Here is a 19755-nt window from a genome sequence, read left to right as displayed (position 1 = left end):
TTTGTAAACTACCAAACTCTTCTGCCAATTTTGGGTCTAAACACGTGAAATTTTAGATGTAGTTTATCTGGATGTGTCAAACTTTTTAATATATATATAGTTTTTAAAATATAATTATCCACTGACACTGATTCAGCCACTCTGATGAGTCGTAGACGACTAAACACGTGTCAGTTGATAATTATATTTAAAAACAATATATATGGCCCTCCCCATGTGGGGAAGGGGGTACCAAATTGGTTAAAGGGAAAATTATTCCCAACTTGCATTTAGGTAAAAATACACTTTCGTAAATAATTGAATTCGTTCAAAACGTATCGCAAAAATAAATAACATATAGATATGCACATAAAGTAATGAGCAGTACATAGGGTCCGAGCGAAGTCGGGCTGAACTACTGGTATATATATATAATAACCACTGCATTATTGCTTTGTTTTCAAAATCCACATTGATAAGGCTTTATCATTCTCCTCATCATATTTTGTTTAGTATTTGTTTCACGTGCTACAATGTTTTGAGCGACTTTTCTAAATTGACGTCCAAACTCCTTTCTCTGGACAGGTCTTTATTTATACTTGTTACTCTTAAATCCATTTTTACCACTTCTTCCCTATTTTTCTTGGCATTCTCCTACCAACTGACCCTGTTCTCTCAACTGTTCTACCTCGACTAACCCAAGAACTCTCATCCATTCTTTCAATGTGACCAAATCAACAAAGTCTCCTGTTCTGCACACATTTCCCAAACTGTCCAAATTTAATCTTCCTCTGAGCTCATCAGATATAAGCCAGTCTTTAAAACTTGCATAAAACCTCTCTCATATCATTTCTCTTCATGCAATGTATGTCTTCAGCATGCACACGTTTAAAACAAGTTTGATTAAACAAAATCTTTATTCTCTTGATTTTTTTTTTTTTTTCTCACCCAATCTTCAGCTATATTTTGTAATATTGATTGATTTAATAAACGACAACCAAAATTAATATTGATTGATTTAATAAACGACAACCAAAATTAATATTGATTGATTTAATAAACGACAACCAAAATTAATATTGATTGATTTAATAAACGACAACCAAAATTAATATTGATTGATTTAATAAACGACAACCAAAATTAATATTGATTGATTTAATAAACGACAACCAAAATTAATTTCTTCACCCAAAATACTTTCGATTTTACTAAGAATCCTCTTCAGGATATTCAATTAAAGTTAATAAGAATTGTCAAAAACAAATAAATTCTTCATATTATTTTGGATTCATCAGACTACTGTTCTCATCTTGAGTGTCATTTTCACAACGTTTCGGTCGTGTAACCTCTGACCTTTCAGGTGTATCTTGTCGACTTTGGGAATTTGGACGAACCCAGTTCAACAAGATACACATGAAGAAGATCGAAAGTTACATCAACCGAAACATTGTGAAAATGATATTCAAGATGAAGACACTAGTCTGAAAATTCCAAATAATACAGATAACCAATTCTCATCTCAGAAATTCAGAAACTTAAGTAAAACATCTGTCACTAAGTTTTTTTTTTTTTTTTTTTTGTGGGGGGTGGGGGGTATTTTATTTTCGTTTTTTACTTGACACTTTTGAAACGCATTTAAATTTAATTATTTGACACTTTTGAAACGCATTTAAATTTAATTATTTTTTTATTTTCAGATTACAACATGTATGATGGTATAAAAAAAGTATAAAGTTTTTATTTGAAATCGACAGTTACTCTAGGTGAAGACCACACTTAGTTGGTGGTGTAACAGTTTGGCCCACAACCACGAATTTGTGATGCAACTTATGAAATCTGGCAAGACTACATGAAGACACTTTGCATCAACCGTGGTGAAGGCGTCATTCATCCATCATGTGAACTTGGACAATTTATGGTATTTTTGTTTTTAGTTTGTTTGTTTTTAGTTTGTTTGTTTTTTGCTTGTTTGTTTTTTGCTTGTTTTGTTTATTTGTTTTGTTTTTGTTTTTTTTTTGTTTGTTTTTCTGCTTGTTTTTATTTCCCTATCATATTAGAGCTGAAGGCTTAAGATTAGGTTAAATATCTAAATTATTTTGAATGTCTCAGATTTTTTAATTCTTGATCAGTTTTAAATGTTTGCTCTCTTGCTTTTAAACATTTTTTTATTTAAACTTTAGTTTTGAGATTTTTAGTTTATATTCTATTTTTTGTTTTATTTATGATATGTCAATCCTTTTTGGGTTATTTAATGCTGAATCTATTCATTTTGGAAAGTTTTTTTTATATCTTCAACTATTCATGGTGTTTGGTTTGGTGGTTTTGTAGAACATTGTTATATCTGTTCTTGGCTTTGTAGAACATGATTAAGTTTTGCAAATGAAAAGAGGAAAACAACACTAACATGAATGTTCGGTGTATTTTAGGTTAAGAAGACGGTATCTTCAGACATCCTGTTCTGTTAAGCACAAGATTCTGCTTTTGTTGAGTTTGATAATTTGAAGTTGTGCTTACTTCTGCGATATAGGGATGTATTTTTCAGATTTTATTTCTTTTGAGAAATTTTTTAATCTTTTTGAGGTGAAGATTGTTTGATTTTTTTTTTTTTTTTTTTTTTTATGACTGTCCTCATCATGAGTGTTATTTGCACAACTTTTTAATCAATGTAACTTCCAAACTTAGGAATCTTCATGGAATGCTGAATGGAATCCATCATTCAACTAACTGGGATACACACTCTTGCTCTGTCAGCCATGACTGGTGGCTTAACCCTGAACCTAATTTGCCCCTGTGCCTTGCCTCCTGGATAAAACTGAAACAAATTTAAATGCGTTAGTAATTTTTTGTCTTTCATCTACCGCCAGTATTCAGCCTTCGTGTACCAGTCTGCCCAACAGGTGGATCCCTCCTTGATGCACAGGTATTTTCTGCAGTGGGTGCACCAGAACCTTGTCTTCACCTTCTTTTGGGTGTTGAGCACCGGGTTCTTATTGTCCTCTGCAAACGGCTGTAGAATGGTAGTTTCCTACCAGTCCCAAACAGTGTTTGACTGTATCTCGTAAAGTACAGAGATTTTCTGGCAGCTGTTTGTGTAGAAAAGTACAGCACATAGGAGTTGTAGCAAGCCCACACGAAGAATTTGAAGAGGCATCGAGGCCAACAGTAATGGCACCGTGAATGGTGAAGGCAGGTCATCTGGTCATTCTTGTCACAACTGGCCATGTACATGTCCAAGGCAAGCTGTGGAATGCTCACTTCAATGAAAGTACCATTATTATTCTTCCTGTTGACAGTTCCTGTCTTTACACGATCATGGTAGTTGGAAATAAAGGTGATGGGATTGTTGTCCTGCCATACATGTGATACTGTCCTGCCATACGTGTGATACTGTCCTGCCATAGCATACGTGTGATACTGTCCTGCCATACGTGTGATACTGTCCTGCCATACGTGTGATACTGTCCTGCCATACGTGTGATACTGTCCTGCCATACGTGTGATACTGTCCTGCCATAGCATACGTGTGATACTGTCCTGCCATACGTGTGATACTGTCCTGCCATACGTGTGATACTGTCCTGCCATACGTGTGATACTGTCCTGCCATACGTGTGATACTGTCCTGCCATACGTGTGATACTGTCCTGCCATACGTGTGATACTGTCCTGCCATACGTGTGATACTGTCCTGCCATACGTGTGATACTGTCCTGCCATAGCATACGTGTGATACTGTCCTGCCATACGTGTGATACTGTCCTGCCATACATGTGATACTGTCCTGCCATACGTGTGATACTGTCCTGCCATAGCATACGTGTGATACTGTCCTGCCATACGTGTGATACTGTCCTGCCATACGTGTGATACTGTCCTGCCATACGTGTGATACTGTCCTGCCATACGTGTGATACTGTCCTGCCATACGTGTGATACTGTCCTGCCATACGTGTGATACTGTCCTGCCATACGTGTGATACTGTCCTGCCATAGCATACGTGTGATACTGTCCTGCCATAGCATACGTGTGATACTGTCCTGACATAGCATACGTGTGATACTGTCCTGACATAGCATACGTGTGATACTGTCCTGACACAGGTAGCGACTTTCACCTCGAGAGAGTTTCTTGACTGCCTTGAAAGACTTTGGAAAGAAATTTCTGTTCTGCAGGAGAGATCCAACAACCCCAGTTTTCAGGTGGTTCACAGCATATTTGGTCAAAGTCACTGAATTGTAGAAGCGGCCCAGGACCAGAATGTGTTAGCTGCCCTCCATCCTAGCCACCAACCACACCCAATTCTTGAACTGGCATTCGTACTGCCTCAGTGTAGACTTCTGCATTGAGAATATATCCAGTCTCCACTTCACAAAGAAGAAATAATTTTGTCAGCTTGTCTTTTATTTACTGTTTTATCACCAGGCGATTTTTCGTGGGAATCGTTCCCTCATCTAAGCTCATGTGTTGTCTGGACTGGTAGTAGTCAAAACTCAGAGTAGATACTCCAGAACAAGCCTGACCTTGTAGATTCTCTCTTGTCAATGCCAGAATTCTCCTCATAAACCACATGCAAGAAAAGCCAGATGGCCAAAAATCTGTCTAGTGTCATGATGTTGCAGAACCACAGAGTATATCCAATGAAGTCACTGCCATCACTTGACCAGTAATACCGATAGCTGGGTTTCACACCGATATATTCCATTTAGATCCTCAGCCAACAAATATATTCATCATCACTCGCATTACTTGATTCAGAAACTCCTGATCAAATTCACCTTCGTCTGAAACAGAATTTCTCACTTTATCCAACACTCGTTGCACCACAAAACTCCTTGGTCTTGCTCTTTTATCTGTCGAAGTGCTTGGTTCGTCACTAGCACACTTCATGGCTACTTTAGTCTACAAAACAATTCACAACTCCGCCCAAACAAAGAAAACCATTTGCAGAACGTTAGGCTTGCACTAAATCGAGGCTAAGCAGCGATTGGGTAGCTATTTTTAGCTCCTTAACAACACAAAAACACATGGTCGGAAAATTACCAATTATGTGGTAACTCGGTATATAGCTATTTTGGAAATTACCGGTATATTCGTAACTTGGTCTAGTAGGATTAAGACGTCTTCCCTTTGTGTGCTTTGATCTCAAATTTTTTTTTTGGGGGGGGGGGGGCTATTTTAATAAATCCACCATATTTAAAAACCAACGTTGTGTTTTTGTTCACATGAAGCAAGAAAAATACAAATCATTTTTTTACTTCACTTTCTGCTTAGCGGAGTTTTACTGATGTACACCAAGAAAAAGTTCTGATTAATGTTTACATAATTCCAGTTGTTGTTGTTGGGTTTTTTTTTTGTTTTGTTTTTTTTTTTTTAAGTCTACATAAAAACTAATCGCTACGTTTTAAATGCTTTTTCGGAACGGTTTTATTTTTAATAAAATGTTATCAAAAAATATTTTTTTAATCTTTGAATTTTTTTTTTTTCAAAAATAGTCTTATGTAATAGAAAAAAAAAATATACTTTAAAAATTTACATGTAAAATAGTCTTTAAATTGAAATGTTTTTTAATATCTTGTAATAAAAATATTTTTTAGTTTTTACATTAAAATATTTTAAAGTTTACATGAATTTTATTTTTTTAATTAAACAATATTTTTATTACCAGTTATAAAAAAAACATTTTGATATAAAAAGTAGTTTTCATGCAAATTAAAAGTATATTTTCAAAGTAAAGACAATTTTTTTATATACAGTTTTAAAATTACACTGGAATTACCTAAATATTTATCAGAAGGGACTTTTCCTTTTGTATACACTGGCAGGACTTCCATGAAATAGAAATCGGAAGTCAAAAAGAAAGTTTTCTTTAACGTAACTAAAAAGGATGCATATAGTGTAAAATAAAAAATAAATGAAAATAACAATTGTTTGCTAATATGAAATCCTCGTTGTATGAGAGGTGGGGGTACGTCATGAGACTTATAGCCTTTATTATCAAAATGTTAAAAATAGCAGTCGCTAACATATTTTTTGCTATTGTAAAATCATTTATTTCAATGTCTGTTACTACAATAAAGAAATCGGGAATGTCCATGTTGTTATACTATTATGACATTGCTTTTTACCCTGTTATTTCTTTTTGTTTTTTACAAGTTAAAAAGCAACTTATGACTCGAGAGTAGAATTTGAGTGTCAAAACTATTGCATTTATTTCGTTCTGTTATTCTTGATATCTTAATAATTTCCCTTGTGTTATTTATCGATTCAGGCATTTGCTTTTTTTTTTTTTTTTTTTTTTTTTTTTTTACACGGTTGTCACCACTTATCAAGACCCGGAAGCTACTCAGGGATAAGGGTTATTGCAAGTACATTACGTTAGTATGGAGATTTAATGAAGTGTTTACTTAAGGGGGCGGTTCATTAGGAATTTGTTAACGTTGGACTTGAAGACATCCAGGTTGTAGTCAGGTGGGAAGCAGGCAGACGGAAATAAAACTTAAATTAACAGAAGAAATAAGGTAAGACTGCAACTCCTAGGATTTAAAAGGATTCTGCTTGTGACTCTCACTCCTTCCTAAACCTGCTTTTTAGTTGTGGATATTCTTATTTGGCTTAATCTTAATTGTAATAACTTCTTTTAGATTCAAGCTTTTGGAACTCTAAACTGTTTTTAAGTTATGTTTTATATAATTTTGTGATGGTTACATATGTCATAATCACGTTAGCACCTTGGTTCTTGTTAGATCACTGAAGTTAAATGACGATGTGCCTGGTCGCTACCAAATGGGTGACTATTTAGGAATATCAGGTGTTGTATGTAGAAGGAGGATACTTTCCTGCAAAAAAATTACGCAAAATAACGTCATCTCCTCTGACCAGGATATACATGCGATTGGGGACTGACACTTATAAATTAAATATTCCCAAGAAAATTCTTCTATCACTGGAAGAAGACTCCACCCAGCTAAAGTGAATACTGTACCATGCAAATATAAGTGCTAAAATTAGGAATTTATTGTTGGAATGATTCTTTGTTGGCAGCTTCGGCCACAGGAAGGCTTCCTTTTTAATTGTCTGAATCTTCATTCTTTGAAATTTACTATCAAAGGTCTTTTCTCTAAAATTGATTTAAGAATATTTCTTTTTTCGTGTCCATCTTTTCCAGCGATGCAATCTCCGTCAAACAGTGACCACCATCACAAATCCATCACTTCTCAACATCCTCTGCATCACCTGCATCAGACTCCTTCCCAGCCATGTATGATGTTTGTCCCAGCCAAAGTATCGATTCAACGTCCGCACCTTCTGATGCCGACATTCACGTTGCGGCGATGTTATATTCAGCTGGTGTGTGCTGTCTTCCTTGTTCTTGTCGTACTCATCATTCGCATGCTATCAAACGTACGCACCACTTTTGTCAGTTTCCATGCCGATAGCGATACTGATGGTGAGCTGGTTGTGCTTCCGGAAGAGTTCGTCCAGAAAAGGGGAGCTTTGTGTCTGGATGGTTCACCTGCTGGATATTACATCCGACAAGGTAAGTTATCGCAAGATCTAGATATTTTCTTGATAGGATTTTACTTTTAATTAACTGGTCTTCTATATCCAATAGGGTTAACAAGGAGCTTTACGTGTTGCATATTCTGAGCTACCAAATTCATCATGAATGGCATTTGCTGACGAAGCTTTACATGATTCGTCCTCACTTGGAATACGGGTCCCTAGTGTTTGCCGGAGTTGGCAAGGTGTTCTCTGATTCTCTTGAGCATCTACAGTGTTGTACCATCAGGTATATACTACATATTCTCGGTTCCCTCTGGAGTATATGATCTGCTTGGATTAGATCTGCTGTCTACTTGTCAGAATGTAACAGTTGCTTCTGTTGCCTTCAAATTATTTCATGGTTCTTGCCCCACCACAATGCTTAAATACCGCCTGTGCTGCAGCTGAACAGACCAAACCTGCAACAATACACATCTCATAAGACCCTCTGCATAATCACAGTATTTGCTCAGAAATCTACCAGTGATCTTCTTTCACATTGTGTTCTGCAGTCCTGAACATGCTGCCTCAGAATTGTATAAATGAACATGTATCACTGTCACATTTTCGGCGTTTTGTATTGTCTATCGTGATGTTTCTAAGTTTTATGCATTCCCTAATTAGTTTAGTAGCCTCTCTCTATTGCTACCAGATCAGGCTGTCTGAAGATATTGGCTTCCTCAGACGAAATGCGTTTATTAACATTGATTGTTTTTGTTTTTCTTCTTCCTTTTGCAAAACTTATGTTCTGCAAAACCAAAAATAAAAAAAACAATTCTCTTTTTCCCCCTTTTCCTTCTCCTCATTCCCTTTCTCTTTCTACCTCCCCCTGATTAATTTCCTAACTTAAAATGTACCAAACATTAATACTGTAACCTTTTCCTTCTCCCATTGCAAAACTCATGTTCTACAGGGCAAGGAACAAAAACTACAAACTCCACTATAAAACAAACCAAACACTGCAAACTAGCGATTGAAGATACAAAAAGCTTGGAGAATAAAAACCTTCTACTAAATGACTGGATGCAACACTTGAAGAACTTGAAACAAAAATTTTACACATTTAAAGGCCCTGTCGGTGAGGCTCTAGAATACACTAACTGCCCACATTTGCAGAGGATAAAAGTCCCTCAATGAGGCCACTTGTTGGCTGTTGGTAGCGACTTGTAATGCTCTAGAATGGGATCCTGGTGGCTGAGCACCTTATGACCTGGATCCAAGTGGCCGTGAGTTTGCAACACTCCACTTTGGCTCTTACTTTAGCTAGACAGGTGGTCGGAGAAATCCAACCCGATCAATTGACTAGTCATGACAGGCCCGAATAACACTAAACCCTCACAAAAAGAGAAATACAAATATATCACACACAAACACATATACAAAAACAACAAAAAAAAAAACACATACTGATATTAGAAAGTGATGGCAAGGGCCAATCAGATAGTGAAACCAGATGATACCAACAACAACCCCTTTATTATACCTTGCTGGAGCCAAGGAAATAAGGAAGTCGTCTCAAGCAACTACACTCATTGTTTGATAATATCATCCTTGTATCCTGAGATGCTTGGGTAAATGGGTCTTCCCCAACCATCTCCCAATATAGGGCTGTGAGGAGGGTGGGAAGCAAAGAAAATGAAAGAAAATAATACTTTATATGACTTTGAAAAAAAAAAAAATCAAAAAACCCCATCCAAACACAGAAAGTGATGAAGATGAAAATACAATCTTTCCTGAATACATAATCTTAGAATCACAAGACATTACATAAATAACCAAAATGTCTCCATTCCTAATCGAAAAAAATTATAAATACAAACTTTTACCTGGAAAACATGAAAGACCCGATCACTCACTTTCCAGATACCATCATCTCAATAGCTGAGGAATGCATACCTAAAACAAAATCATCAACCAAGTATAATCGGCCCTGGTTTAATGATGATTGCAAAAAGATTATCAGGCTACACCATGCATTAAAAAAATTCAACAAACAACCAACTACTCAGAATTTAAACAACGTTAAAATATGCAGAGTTAAAACACGCTAAAAAAAAAAAGAAGCCAAATGAGAATCATGGAAGAACTTTGTGTCCAAAATCAATAATAACACCAAAGACAAAACCATATTGAATATATGGAAAACACCAGAAAAAAACACCAGTTCCCACCTCGACCACCTTCGTATAAACAATAAAAAAATAACACCCCCCCCCCCCCCAAAAAAAGGACATAACCAACATGTTTGCAGATACTATTGCAAATAATTCATCATCCAAAAATTACAATAAAAAATTCCACACAGGAACCAGAAAAAAAACAAACTGAACTTTAAAAGTAATAATGAGGAAGAAACCTTTTACGATTCATGAAAAAAAAAAATAATTCATGAAAAAAAAAGGATTTAAAAAAAAAAAAAAAGCCAATAACACGGCTGAGGGAGCAAATGAGATAATATCTGAATTCCTAAAACGACTACCAGATCAACCATTAAAGTTTTTATTTTCCATCCTTAATGACATCTGGATCAATGGCAATCTTCCAGCTATATGGAAACAAGCCACAATCCTTCTCATACCAAAACCAGAAAGGATGCATCTGACACCTCCAATTATCATCCTAAAGCACTGTGTGTGCAAGACAAATTTGGTCTCTTGAAACTAATAAAATAATAACCAACTTTTAATGTGGCTTCTGAAAAACATTGGAGCATTACAGATTACTTAATATGATTGGAAACTTTTATTAGAAATGCATTTATACAAAAAAAAACCATGACTGCTATTTTCTTCGATCTTGAAAAGGCTTATAAAAGATCTCAAAGAGGCTGGACTGCCCATCTTCAACAACTTCATTAACAATAGACTATTTAATGTTCGTGTAGGAACATGCCTCTTGGACATCAAGAAACAGGAAACAGGAGTCTCACACGGAAGTATTTTGTCTGTAACATTATTTTAACCTAAAAATTAAGAATATTGTTGGATGCATAAATCAAGGTGTGGATTGTTAACTATGTTGATGATTTCCTAATTGCATACAGCTCAAGGTATATTCACATAATTGAGCATCAACTTCAACAATGCATTCACAAAATTGAAAAATGAACAACTGAGGATGGATTCAAATCTTCAACTGACAAAACAAAATGCATGCACTTTTGTCAGTTTAGCCCTAAGAATTTATGTTCCAGCCCATAACTGCATCTTCAATCCCAAATAACAAAACCTATTTGACCAAAAAGTAAAAGCTATAAAACCTTTTGGTCTCCGTATTAAACCACTAGTGGAAGACACAGGTGTCACAATCACCAACATCCATGATTTCAACTAACTAAGCTTTCCACCCTGGCTACTAAAACAGCCTGAAATTATACCTAACTAAACAAGCTCCCAAAAAGTCAAACTCATCAACTAACCTATCAAGAAAAACTCCTTAACATTCAGGAGAAATACCCAAACCATCAGCATATCTACACAGATGGTTCCAAAGACAGCAACAGAACTGGATGAATGTTTGGCATTCCAAGAATCTTTTACGATAAAACACTTTCTTTTTGATTGTGGTAATCTCGTGCACATCCAGCAAAATTATTACAAAGTCAACAATATGAAAGAACTATTTTAAAAAAAAAATTCTAAAAAAATGCTAACATTTCTGAAAAAGTAAATTTATACAAAAGAATATAATTTTAACTCAATCCAACTTTATAAAAAATAACAAAACAATGATCCAAAAAAAAGCTGACTTGATTTACTGAATAAGTTCAAATATCTAACCCACGACAAAAAAAAAATCCAAATTACGGAACTTATAAGAAAAGCTTTTCAAAATTTTAGTTTCTTCTGACGATATTAAGGGTCAAAACTGGAAGGGGATGGGGAAGAAAGTAATGAGTATATTAAAAAAGTACATAGTAGCGATCCAGATTCAATCTCGAGCAATATTGAGTCTTTCTACTAATATATGTTCAACCCAGCTTTGCTCAGGGCCCTCTCGACGTTATACGTTTTCTCCCAATTCACTAGCAACAGGCTAAATATTTGTTATGAACTGAGCGAGAGTTTACTAATCTATTCTTCCTTTAAAACTTAAAATCAAAGTCAGTCTGAGAGGACGAGTATGACATTATGACCCAGTCTCTGAAGTTAAGAATTCAATCGGCAGATATTTCATCAGCCAAGCAGCGAAAACAAAGGAGATTTCGTCAAATCTATTTTTAGACTGGAATGTGAAGCCGAGAAGAGTAAAGGGGCCAGAAGTGATACTACCTCCCCCTTCCCACATTTCTTTAAAACCTGGATACTGACTGATTTCAGTCTCTTTTTTGGCTTCGACAGCTGACCGCACAAGAAGTCACTCTCATCGTGAGAGGGGGAGGGGGGGCGACTTCTTCCCCTCATGCGAGAGATATAGATATATGAAACGCGGACGACGCGACTTCTTCCCCTCATGCGAGAGAATGCGACTTCTCCCCCTCATGAGAGTTACAGATATACGAAATGCGGACGATAAGAAAAGGAGAAAATGAAATACCCGTGGATTTATCGGTTGAATTTGCTTTCCCCACATATGGATTCCTGCATGCATTGCTAGCGAGTTGTGAAACCTGGAATTTACTATTTGAACTCTTTTCCCCACCAAAAAGATTATCTAGAACCGACTATGTTGCTAACAATTGGTGAAAACAAAAAGAGACAAAAAAAGAAAAGAATTGTGAGTGCAAAAACTGTTTCCCTGTACACTAGGCTGAAAGTTTAATTTTTCCTCATGGCATCATGTAAATTCTAATTGCACTATTAGACCCCTTTCCAAAGACTTTCACTCAGTTCACATGTTTAAATATATCCCAATCTCCTATAATTTTGAATATAACTTTTTTTCTTCAAACTTTCTCTTTCATCTTTAATAAACCTACTTTATATTATTTGGAAAAGTGTCTGTGTTCGTTCTTTCTCGCATTTTTGTTACGTTCGTCCTTGTCTCCTTTATTTTTACCCATGTCATATGTGCGATAAATGTTTTGTTTGTTTCTTATAAATTCCTTTTTTTTTTTTTCTTTTTTTTTTTTTTTCCCCTCCCCCCTTAGGTAATGAGTGACAATGTGCATATATATATTAAAGTTTGACTCGTGTCCAGGTAACCTATATCTAAAATTTCAAATGTTTAGACCCAAAATTGGTGGAGAAGTTTGGTAGTCTGCAAAGGTCAACTCTTTCAATTTTGACCTTTTGGAAGCCAAAGGTTCACTCCAAAACGGATGAAAAAGCTTGCTGCATGTCTGAATAGCCTTTATGTAAAATTTCAAATGTTTAGATCTAAAATTGGCTGAATAGTTTGCTAGATACTGCAAAGATCAAAAAAAATTTAATTTTGACTTTTTGGCAGCCAAATTTTCAGCCAAAACCTGATTAAAGAGCTTGCGCTATATCTGAATACACTTTATGTAAAATTTCAAATGTTTGGACCAAAAATTGGCTGAGTAATTTGATAGAGATCGTAAAGGTCAAATTTTTTAATTTGACTCCAATTTTGACCCCTTAACATTTATTGTTTTGGTCTCAAATCACATGAAAAAGTTTGATTCATATCCAAGTAACCTATATCTAAAATTTCAAGTGTTTTGACTCAAAATTGGCAGAGGAGTTTGGTAGAGTTTTCAAAGGTCAAATCATTGAACTTTGACCCCTTGACAGCCAAATTTCTGTCTGAAAACCGATTAAAAAGATTTTCCCAAATCTTGATACCCTTATGTCAAATCTCGAGTCTGTAGACTGAAAATTGACAGAGTAGTTTGGTAGGGAAATATACACACACAATTTTACTTCTATAGATATGTATAGGCATTCTGTTAGGCCTATCTCTCTCTTTTATTTATTTTAAGTAATATCATAATTAAATATTTATAATGTAAAGTTCTGATGTAAAATGATTTCAGAATACAATGTAAAAAGAACAGAATTAAACTTACAATATTGTAATGACTTGGTAACTGCGACTTGGCACTTCTATCAGTGCAGGGTAAATGGACATACACTTTATAAAAATTTGTTTTTGAGCAAATTCAAATTTTATTGAATTTCATTTAAAAATAATGGCCAAGAGAACTTCTGTTTATGTTTGAATGAGTGCTTTTGTGTCAACTTTTCATTGGTCGATTTGAGTCTCGTGGTAGTTTTTGAAAAGATTTCTGATTTTGGATTGTAAATGTGGACATTTATAGGTTTTTGAGTATGCTGACAACAAATATCAGTTAAATTTGGGGCTGATAAGTCTTTAACAAATATGAGAACATAATATCCAACATAAGAAGCTAATGTAATCCCTGACAGCCATTTTGTTTTTACAATCGAGTAGTTAGTAATGCGCCTGTGTGTAACTGAAGACGACAAAGCAAATATTTTTTAACCCACTCATTTAAAAAAATGGGGCGTTTATTCCGAAAGCCGTCCTTAACACTGGGAGGTTGGGGGTGTTTATTCCGAAAGCCGTTCTTAACACGGGGAGGTTGGGGGTGTTTATTCCGAAAGCCGTTATACATGCGCATTACTAATTCCTTGGTTGTGAAAAAATGGCTGCCAGGGATTACATTAGCTTTTACGTTGGATAACAAATGTTTTCATATCTGATAAACTACTTATCAGCCCCACATTTAACTGTAATATTCGTTGTCAGCATACCCGACAACCTATAAAAGTCGACATTTCGGATGTGAATGGTCAGTTTTAGTTAATGTAAAAAAATTATTGAAATATTTGTATTTTAGTCAAAGAGAACAATTATTTAAAAAATGTTATTGAAATTAATATTTGTTTTCTCAAAATTTAATGGTTTATATTTTATTAGTTACGAAAATTTCTATTTTGGATTAAATTAAGCCTCTATTTTGTGTTGTCATAATTTTCTTTAAAATATTTGAATTCGGTAGAGGTGTAAGGAAAATTTTCTTTAAAAAAAAATCACAACACGCGCATTCAAAAACTTTAGAATTTTGGTTTATCTAATCGATGAATGCATAAAAAAGAAAAAAATATATAGGGATGTCTTAATTTTTTTTTTTTTTTTTTTTTTTTTCAGAAAAAGAAATTTTTTAAAGAAAAAGAAAAGTATCTAAACAGAACATGATTAATAATTTAATTTAAAGAAAAATAACATTAAAGTTGGGCTAAACTATGAATATTTCCAATTTCAGAATTTCAAGCAATATTTACGTGTTATTTGTAATAAAAGAAAAAGAAAAGAAACGTAGAAACGTGACATTAGCTTAAGAAAGCTTCTTTTTTTTTTTTTTATCAAAACCGTACTTAGAATTTGTCCCCTGTTGTTGAAGATCTACAAAAAAGAATATGAATTTTTTTCATTGAATTTTGTCTTCATTCATAAGGGATTTCCAGCAAAACAATTGTCAAAAAATATTTGTCTTAAGAAATTTTTGTAAGAAATTAAAGAGAAAAGTTTTATTTTCCAAGCCTGTAAATAAATATTTTGATTCCGCTTGCCGTAAAATATGTTTAAGTATATTTAAAATCATGCAGATATTCACATTTATTAATACAAAAATATGGTGGCAAAAATTAAAAAAAAATGACTTGGTGCCATCAGGCTAAAATTGAAACCAAAATGTTTAACATTCTTGCTATGTTCTCTACCAATGTCGTTACCAAAAGATAATAAACTCTTAATGTTAAGAAATGAATTTTATATGAACAGAAAGAATTAAATTTTTGATGAACAGAAAGAATTAAATTTTAGATGAACAGAAAGAATCAAATTTTAGATGAACAGAAAGAATTAAATTTTTGATGAACAGAAAGAATCAAATTTTAGATGAACAGAAAGAATCAAATTTTAGATGAACAGAAAGAATCAAATTTTAGATGAACAGAAAGAATCAAATTTTAGATGAACAGAAAGAATTAAATTTTAGATGAACAGAAAGAATTAAATTTTAGATGAACAGAAAGAATCAAATTTTAGATGAACAGAAAGAATCAAATTTTAGATGAACAGAAAGAATCAAATTTTAGATGAACAGAAAGAATCAAATTTTAGATGAACAGAAAGAATCAAATTTTAGATGAACAGAAAGAATCAAATTTTAGATGAACAGAAAGAATCAAATTTTAGATGAACAGAAAGAATCAAATTTTAGATGAACAGAAAGAATCAAATTTTAGATGAACAGAAAGAATCAAATTTTAGATGAACAGAAAGAATCAAATTTTAGATGAACAGAAAGAATCAAATTTTAGATGAACAGAAAGAATCAAATTTTAGATGAACAGAAAGAATCAAATTTTAGATGAACAGAAAGAATCAAATTTTAGATGAACAGAAAGAATTAAATTTTAGATGAACAGAAAGAATCAAATTTTAGATGAACAGAAAGAATCAAATTTTAGATGAACAGAAAGAATCAAATTTTAGATGAACAGAAAGAATCAAATTTTAGATGAACAGAAAGAATCAAATTTTAGATGAACAGAAAGAATCAAATTTTAGATGAACAGAAAGAATTAAATTTTAGATGAACAGAAAGAATTAAATTTTAGATGAACAGAAAGAATTAAATTTTAGATGAACAGAAAGAATTAAAAACATGTCATGTTGAAATGAACATTTCGCATTTCAACTTGCCGATATGCCTGTATGCGTTATCAACCGAAACAAAGATTTTACTCATTATAAACGATCTTTTCCTCTTTCCTGTTAATGACCAATAGTTTAAGAGTTTACCTGTTAAATATTTACACACAAATACATCTACTGTTTTACTTATTTAGTTTGTTTAATGCGCTTTGAAAAATTCATTGAAGATGTTTTGAAAACATAAATTTATTAAAATTTTGAAAATGGGCAAAAACAGTTGTATGAATAAAAATTTGAAACATTAAATTATATTTTGAGCTTTAATAATGTATACACTAGAGAGCTATTAACCCAACTTCTGTGTGAATGTAATCTATATATCATGTCCCTTCGATCATACTTCATCAGAAACTTGATATGCATGGGATTGTGCACATTCACCGTTTGAGTTGGTTTGACTAAGTTCAGTGTGCCACCTCCTGTGTCGACTTCATCACACACATAAATGTTTCAGGTATTAGTAAGAATGGTAGTCTGAGGAAGACATGATTTGAATAGAAATGATATAACTGCATGTTACCTGATAATCCATAACATTTTGAGTTGCATGGAAAGCATGAGATGTTACTTGGTGTTGCTTACGTGACAATTATATTTACATCCCAAATGCCAAATAAATGAATTTTTATACGAAAATATTAACATCTCATGAGTCGCATCTTGCAATTAGTGCGAATTGTAAACCCATGTGACTTATTTTTCACCACTCCTTCCAATCCAGGGCAAGTTGGTTGATGGACGCCCAACTGTTAAGATGTCCAATCAAAAACATTTTCTCTCCATCTTCTTGGCTTTCCTCTACCTCTTTTGCTTTCTTAGCACAATAATAGAAATTCATGTTTGATTCCTCTGCCTGAAGATGCATTGATCCTTGTGGATTCTCCTAAGATCTTTGTATGCTCAGTCTGTTAAATCCAAAGTAGCTGAGCAGCGGCTTGGTTCCCACCAGTTTTGGCAAATAGCAAACAGAATCCGGAACAGAAGCGTGTGTTCTATCCCAACTATCATCAATGGACCTGAGGTAATCTCGTCACCATCAGACAAAGCCAAACTCTTTGCCAAGAACTTTGCAGCTAATTCTACCCTTTGCGACCAAGGCCGCCAACCCCCAATATTTCCTCCTATATCAGAAAACACACCATGTGATATACAAATATCTGTACATGATGTTGCCAAGCTGATCAAAAACCTTGATTTTAGTAAAGCAACCGGCCCTGATTGTATTCCAATTATAGTACTCAAAAGACTTCAACCAGAACTAGCACCCATACTTACAAAACTGTTTAAACATTGTCTTAAGGAGAATTGCTTCCCATCACCCTGGAAAATCTCCTCAGTATGCCATGTATTTAATAATTCAGGTGATCGTTCATCCCCCTCTCAGTACAAGGCAATAAGTCTCCTGTGCTTCATGAGTAAGTTGCTGGAATCTGTGTTAAATAGAGAAGTAATCAACCATCTCAGCAAAAATAACCTTCTTAGTGACACGCAATATGGTTTCCGTTCTGCTAGATCTACAGCAGATGTGCTTACAGTTATCTCATAGGATTAGCGAATCTCTCGACAGAGGCAACCTTTCTAGGGCAATTGCTCGACATATCAAAGGCCTTTGATAGGGTATGGCATAAAGGTTTACTTCACAAGATCTCCAGCTATGGTATAGCTGGAAATGTCTTCTCAATTATTAAATCATTTCTCTCTGATAGGTTCATAAGAGTAGTAGTTGATGGGCAAAAATCAGAAGCTCACAGTATAAATGCTGAAGTCCCTCAGGGGTCCATCCTGGGCCCAACTCTTTTCCTGATCTACATTAATGATCTTCCAAATCACATCCTTACATCATTCGTAGACATTTTTGCTGATGACACTACCATGTATGGTAGCACATCAAAGACCATAAACGATCAAGTTATCTCTCCACTGATCTTGAGCATGTGGTACAATGGAGAAAGAGGTAACTGGTTACTTTTAATGCATCTAAAACCAAGCTTCTATATTTACATTATCAACGCTCTGATCCTCATCTGGCATCAATTGAAATGAATGGCTCTTGTCTTAGAGAGGTTTCATGTTTTGACAAGCTTCTTTTTTTTTTCTTTTTTTTTTTTTTACACAGTGATCACCACTTATCAAGGCCCGGAAGCCACTCAGGGATAAGGGTTATTGCAAGTACATTACGTTAGTGTGGAGATTTGATGAAGTGTTTACTTAAGGGGGCGGTTCATTAGGAATTTGTTAACATTGGACTTGAACACATCTAAATTGTAGTCCGGTGGGAAGCAGGCAGACGAAACAGAGTTCCACAGGCGTGCAGTTCTAAGAAAGAAGCTTTGTTTATGGAATCCACGTTTTGATTTAGGCACAGATAAAGAGTGGGGGAAATTTTTTACAGTGGATTCAGCTAAACGGGTGTTTTTCGTGAAAGATTGGCGAGGGGGGACCAGAGATTGGAGTTCAGACGAGCACCTGCCATGGAAATAACGATAAAACAAGGATAGGCTCCCAACGTCTCTTCTGTGGGAGAGAGGTTGCAGGGTAGAGAAAAGGGCATCCCCCACTAAGCCACGAAGTCTATTTTGTACTCTGTCAAGGAAGGATAGGCTGTTTTTTGCAGCTCCTGCCCAGATATGGCAACAGTATTCCATCCTTGGACGTACTTGGCTTTTATATAGATAGAGAATTGCATCAGTAGTGAGATATCTTCTGGAGCGGTAGAAGGATCCCACCATCTTTCCAGCGACCTTGGCAATAGACTTGATGTACGTGTTCCATTTCAGATCAGGAGTAAAGGTCAAACCCAGAAGCTTGTCAAAACACGGGGCCTCTCCCAGACGAGAGCCATCCATCACAATTGATGATCTTAAATGGAACACATACATCAAATCTGTTGCCAAGGCCGCTGGAAAAATGGTGGGATCTTTCTATCGATCCAGTAGATCTCACTGTTGATACAATTCTCTATCTATATAAGAGCCAAGTATGTCCAAGGATGGAATACTGTTGCCACATCTGGGTAGGAGCTGCTAGAATTCAAAATAGACTTCGTAGCCTCGTTGGCATGTCCTTTTCTCTTCCCTGTAACCTCTTTTTCACAGAAGAGATGTTGCGAGTTTGTCTCTGCTTTATCGTTATTTTCATGGCAAGTGCTCGACTGAGCTTCAATCTATGGTTCCCTCTCACCGAACTTTCACAAGAAACACTCGTCTAACAGGAAACACTATCAATAATTTGCCCCACTCTTTATCTGTGCCTAAACCTAAATGTAGATACTATGAGCAAAGCTTCTTTCTTAGAACTGCACGCCTATGGAATTGTCTTCCGTTTTCCTGCTTTCTATAATATGGTTGTCTTCAAGTCTAACGTGAACAAATTTTTGATGAGCCGTTCCATATATTAACAAATTGACCGAATTTCCATTACTAACGATTACTATATTGTCCAATTTCTACTGTACATGCCTTAACCCTTATCCTCGAATGGCCTCTTTGCCTTGATAAGTGATGATGCCTATGTAAAAAAAAATCCTATAAATTGAACTTTTCTTTTTTACGGTTGTTTTGTATCAAGGGAGATAACTTAAG

The 19755-nt window shown here is 34.9% G+C and overlaps 1 protein-coding gene across 2 annotated transcripts in view; it reads left to right on the top strand.

The window, feature by feature from the left end:
- The window catches only part of LOC145291546 (uncharacterized), a 63382-nt gene that overhangs the window by 26899 nt on the left and 16728 nt on the right, over positions 1-19755 (top strand). For both annotated transcript variants that reach the window (XM_080137557.1, XM_080137558.1), the window contains exons 2-3: positions 1680-1900; positions 7149-7520. In XM_080137557.1, the coding sequence (XP_079993683.1) occupies positions 7151-7520 (370 nt within the window). In that variant the 5' untranslated portion in view covers positions 1680-1900; positions 7149-7150. The remainder of the gene's footprint in view (positions 1-1679; positions 1901-7148; positions 7521-19755) is intronic.

This window comes from Euprymna scolopes, chromosome 12 (genome assembly GCF_053919585.1).
Source record: "Euprymna scolopes isolate OS-2025 chromosome 12, ASM5391958v1, whole genome shotgun sequence".
NCBI lineage: Eukaryota > Metazoa > Mollusca > Cephalopoda > Sepiida > Sepiolidae > Euprymna > Euprymna scolopes.
This window is presented reverse-complemented; position numbering and strand designations above follow the sequence as displayed.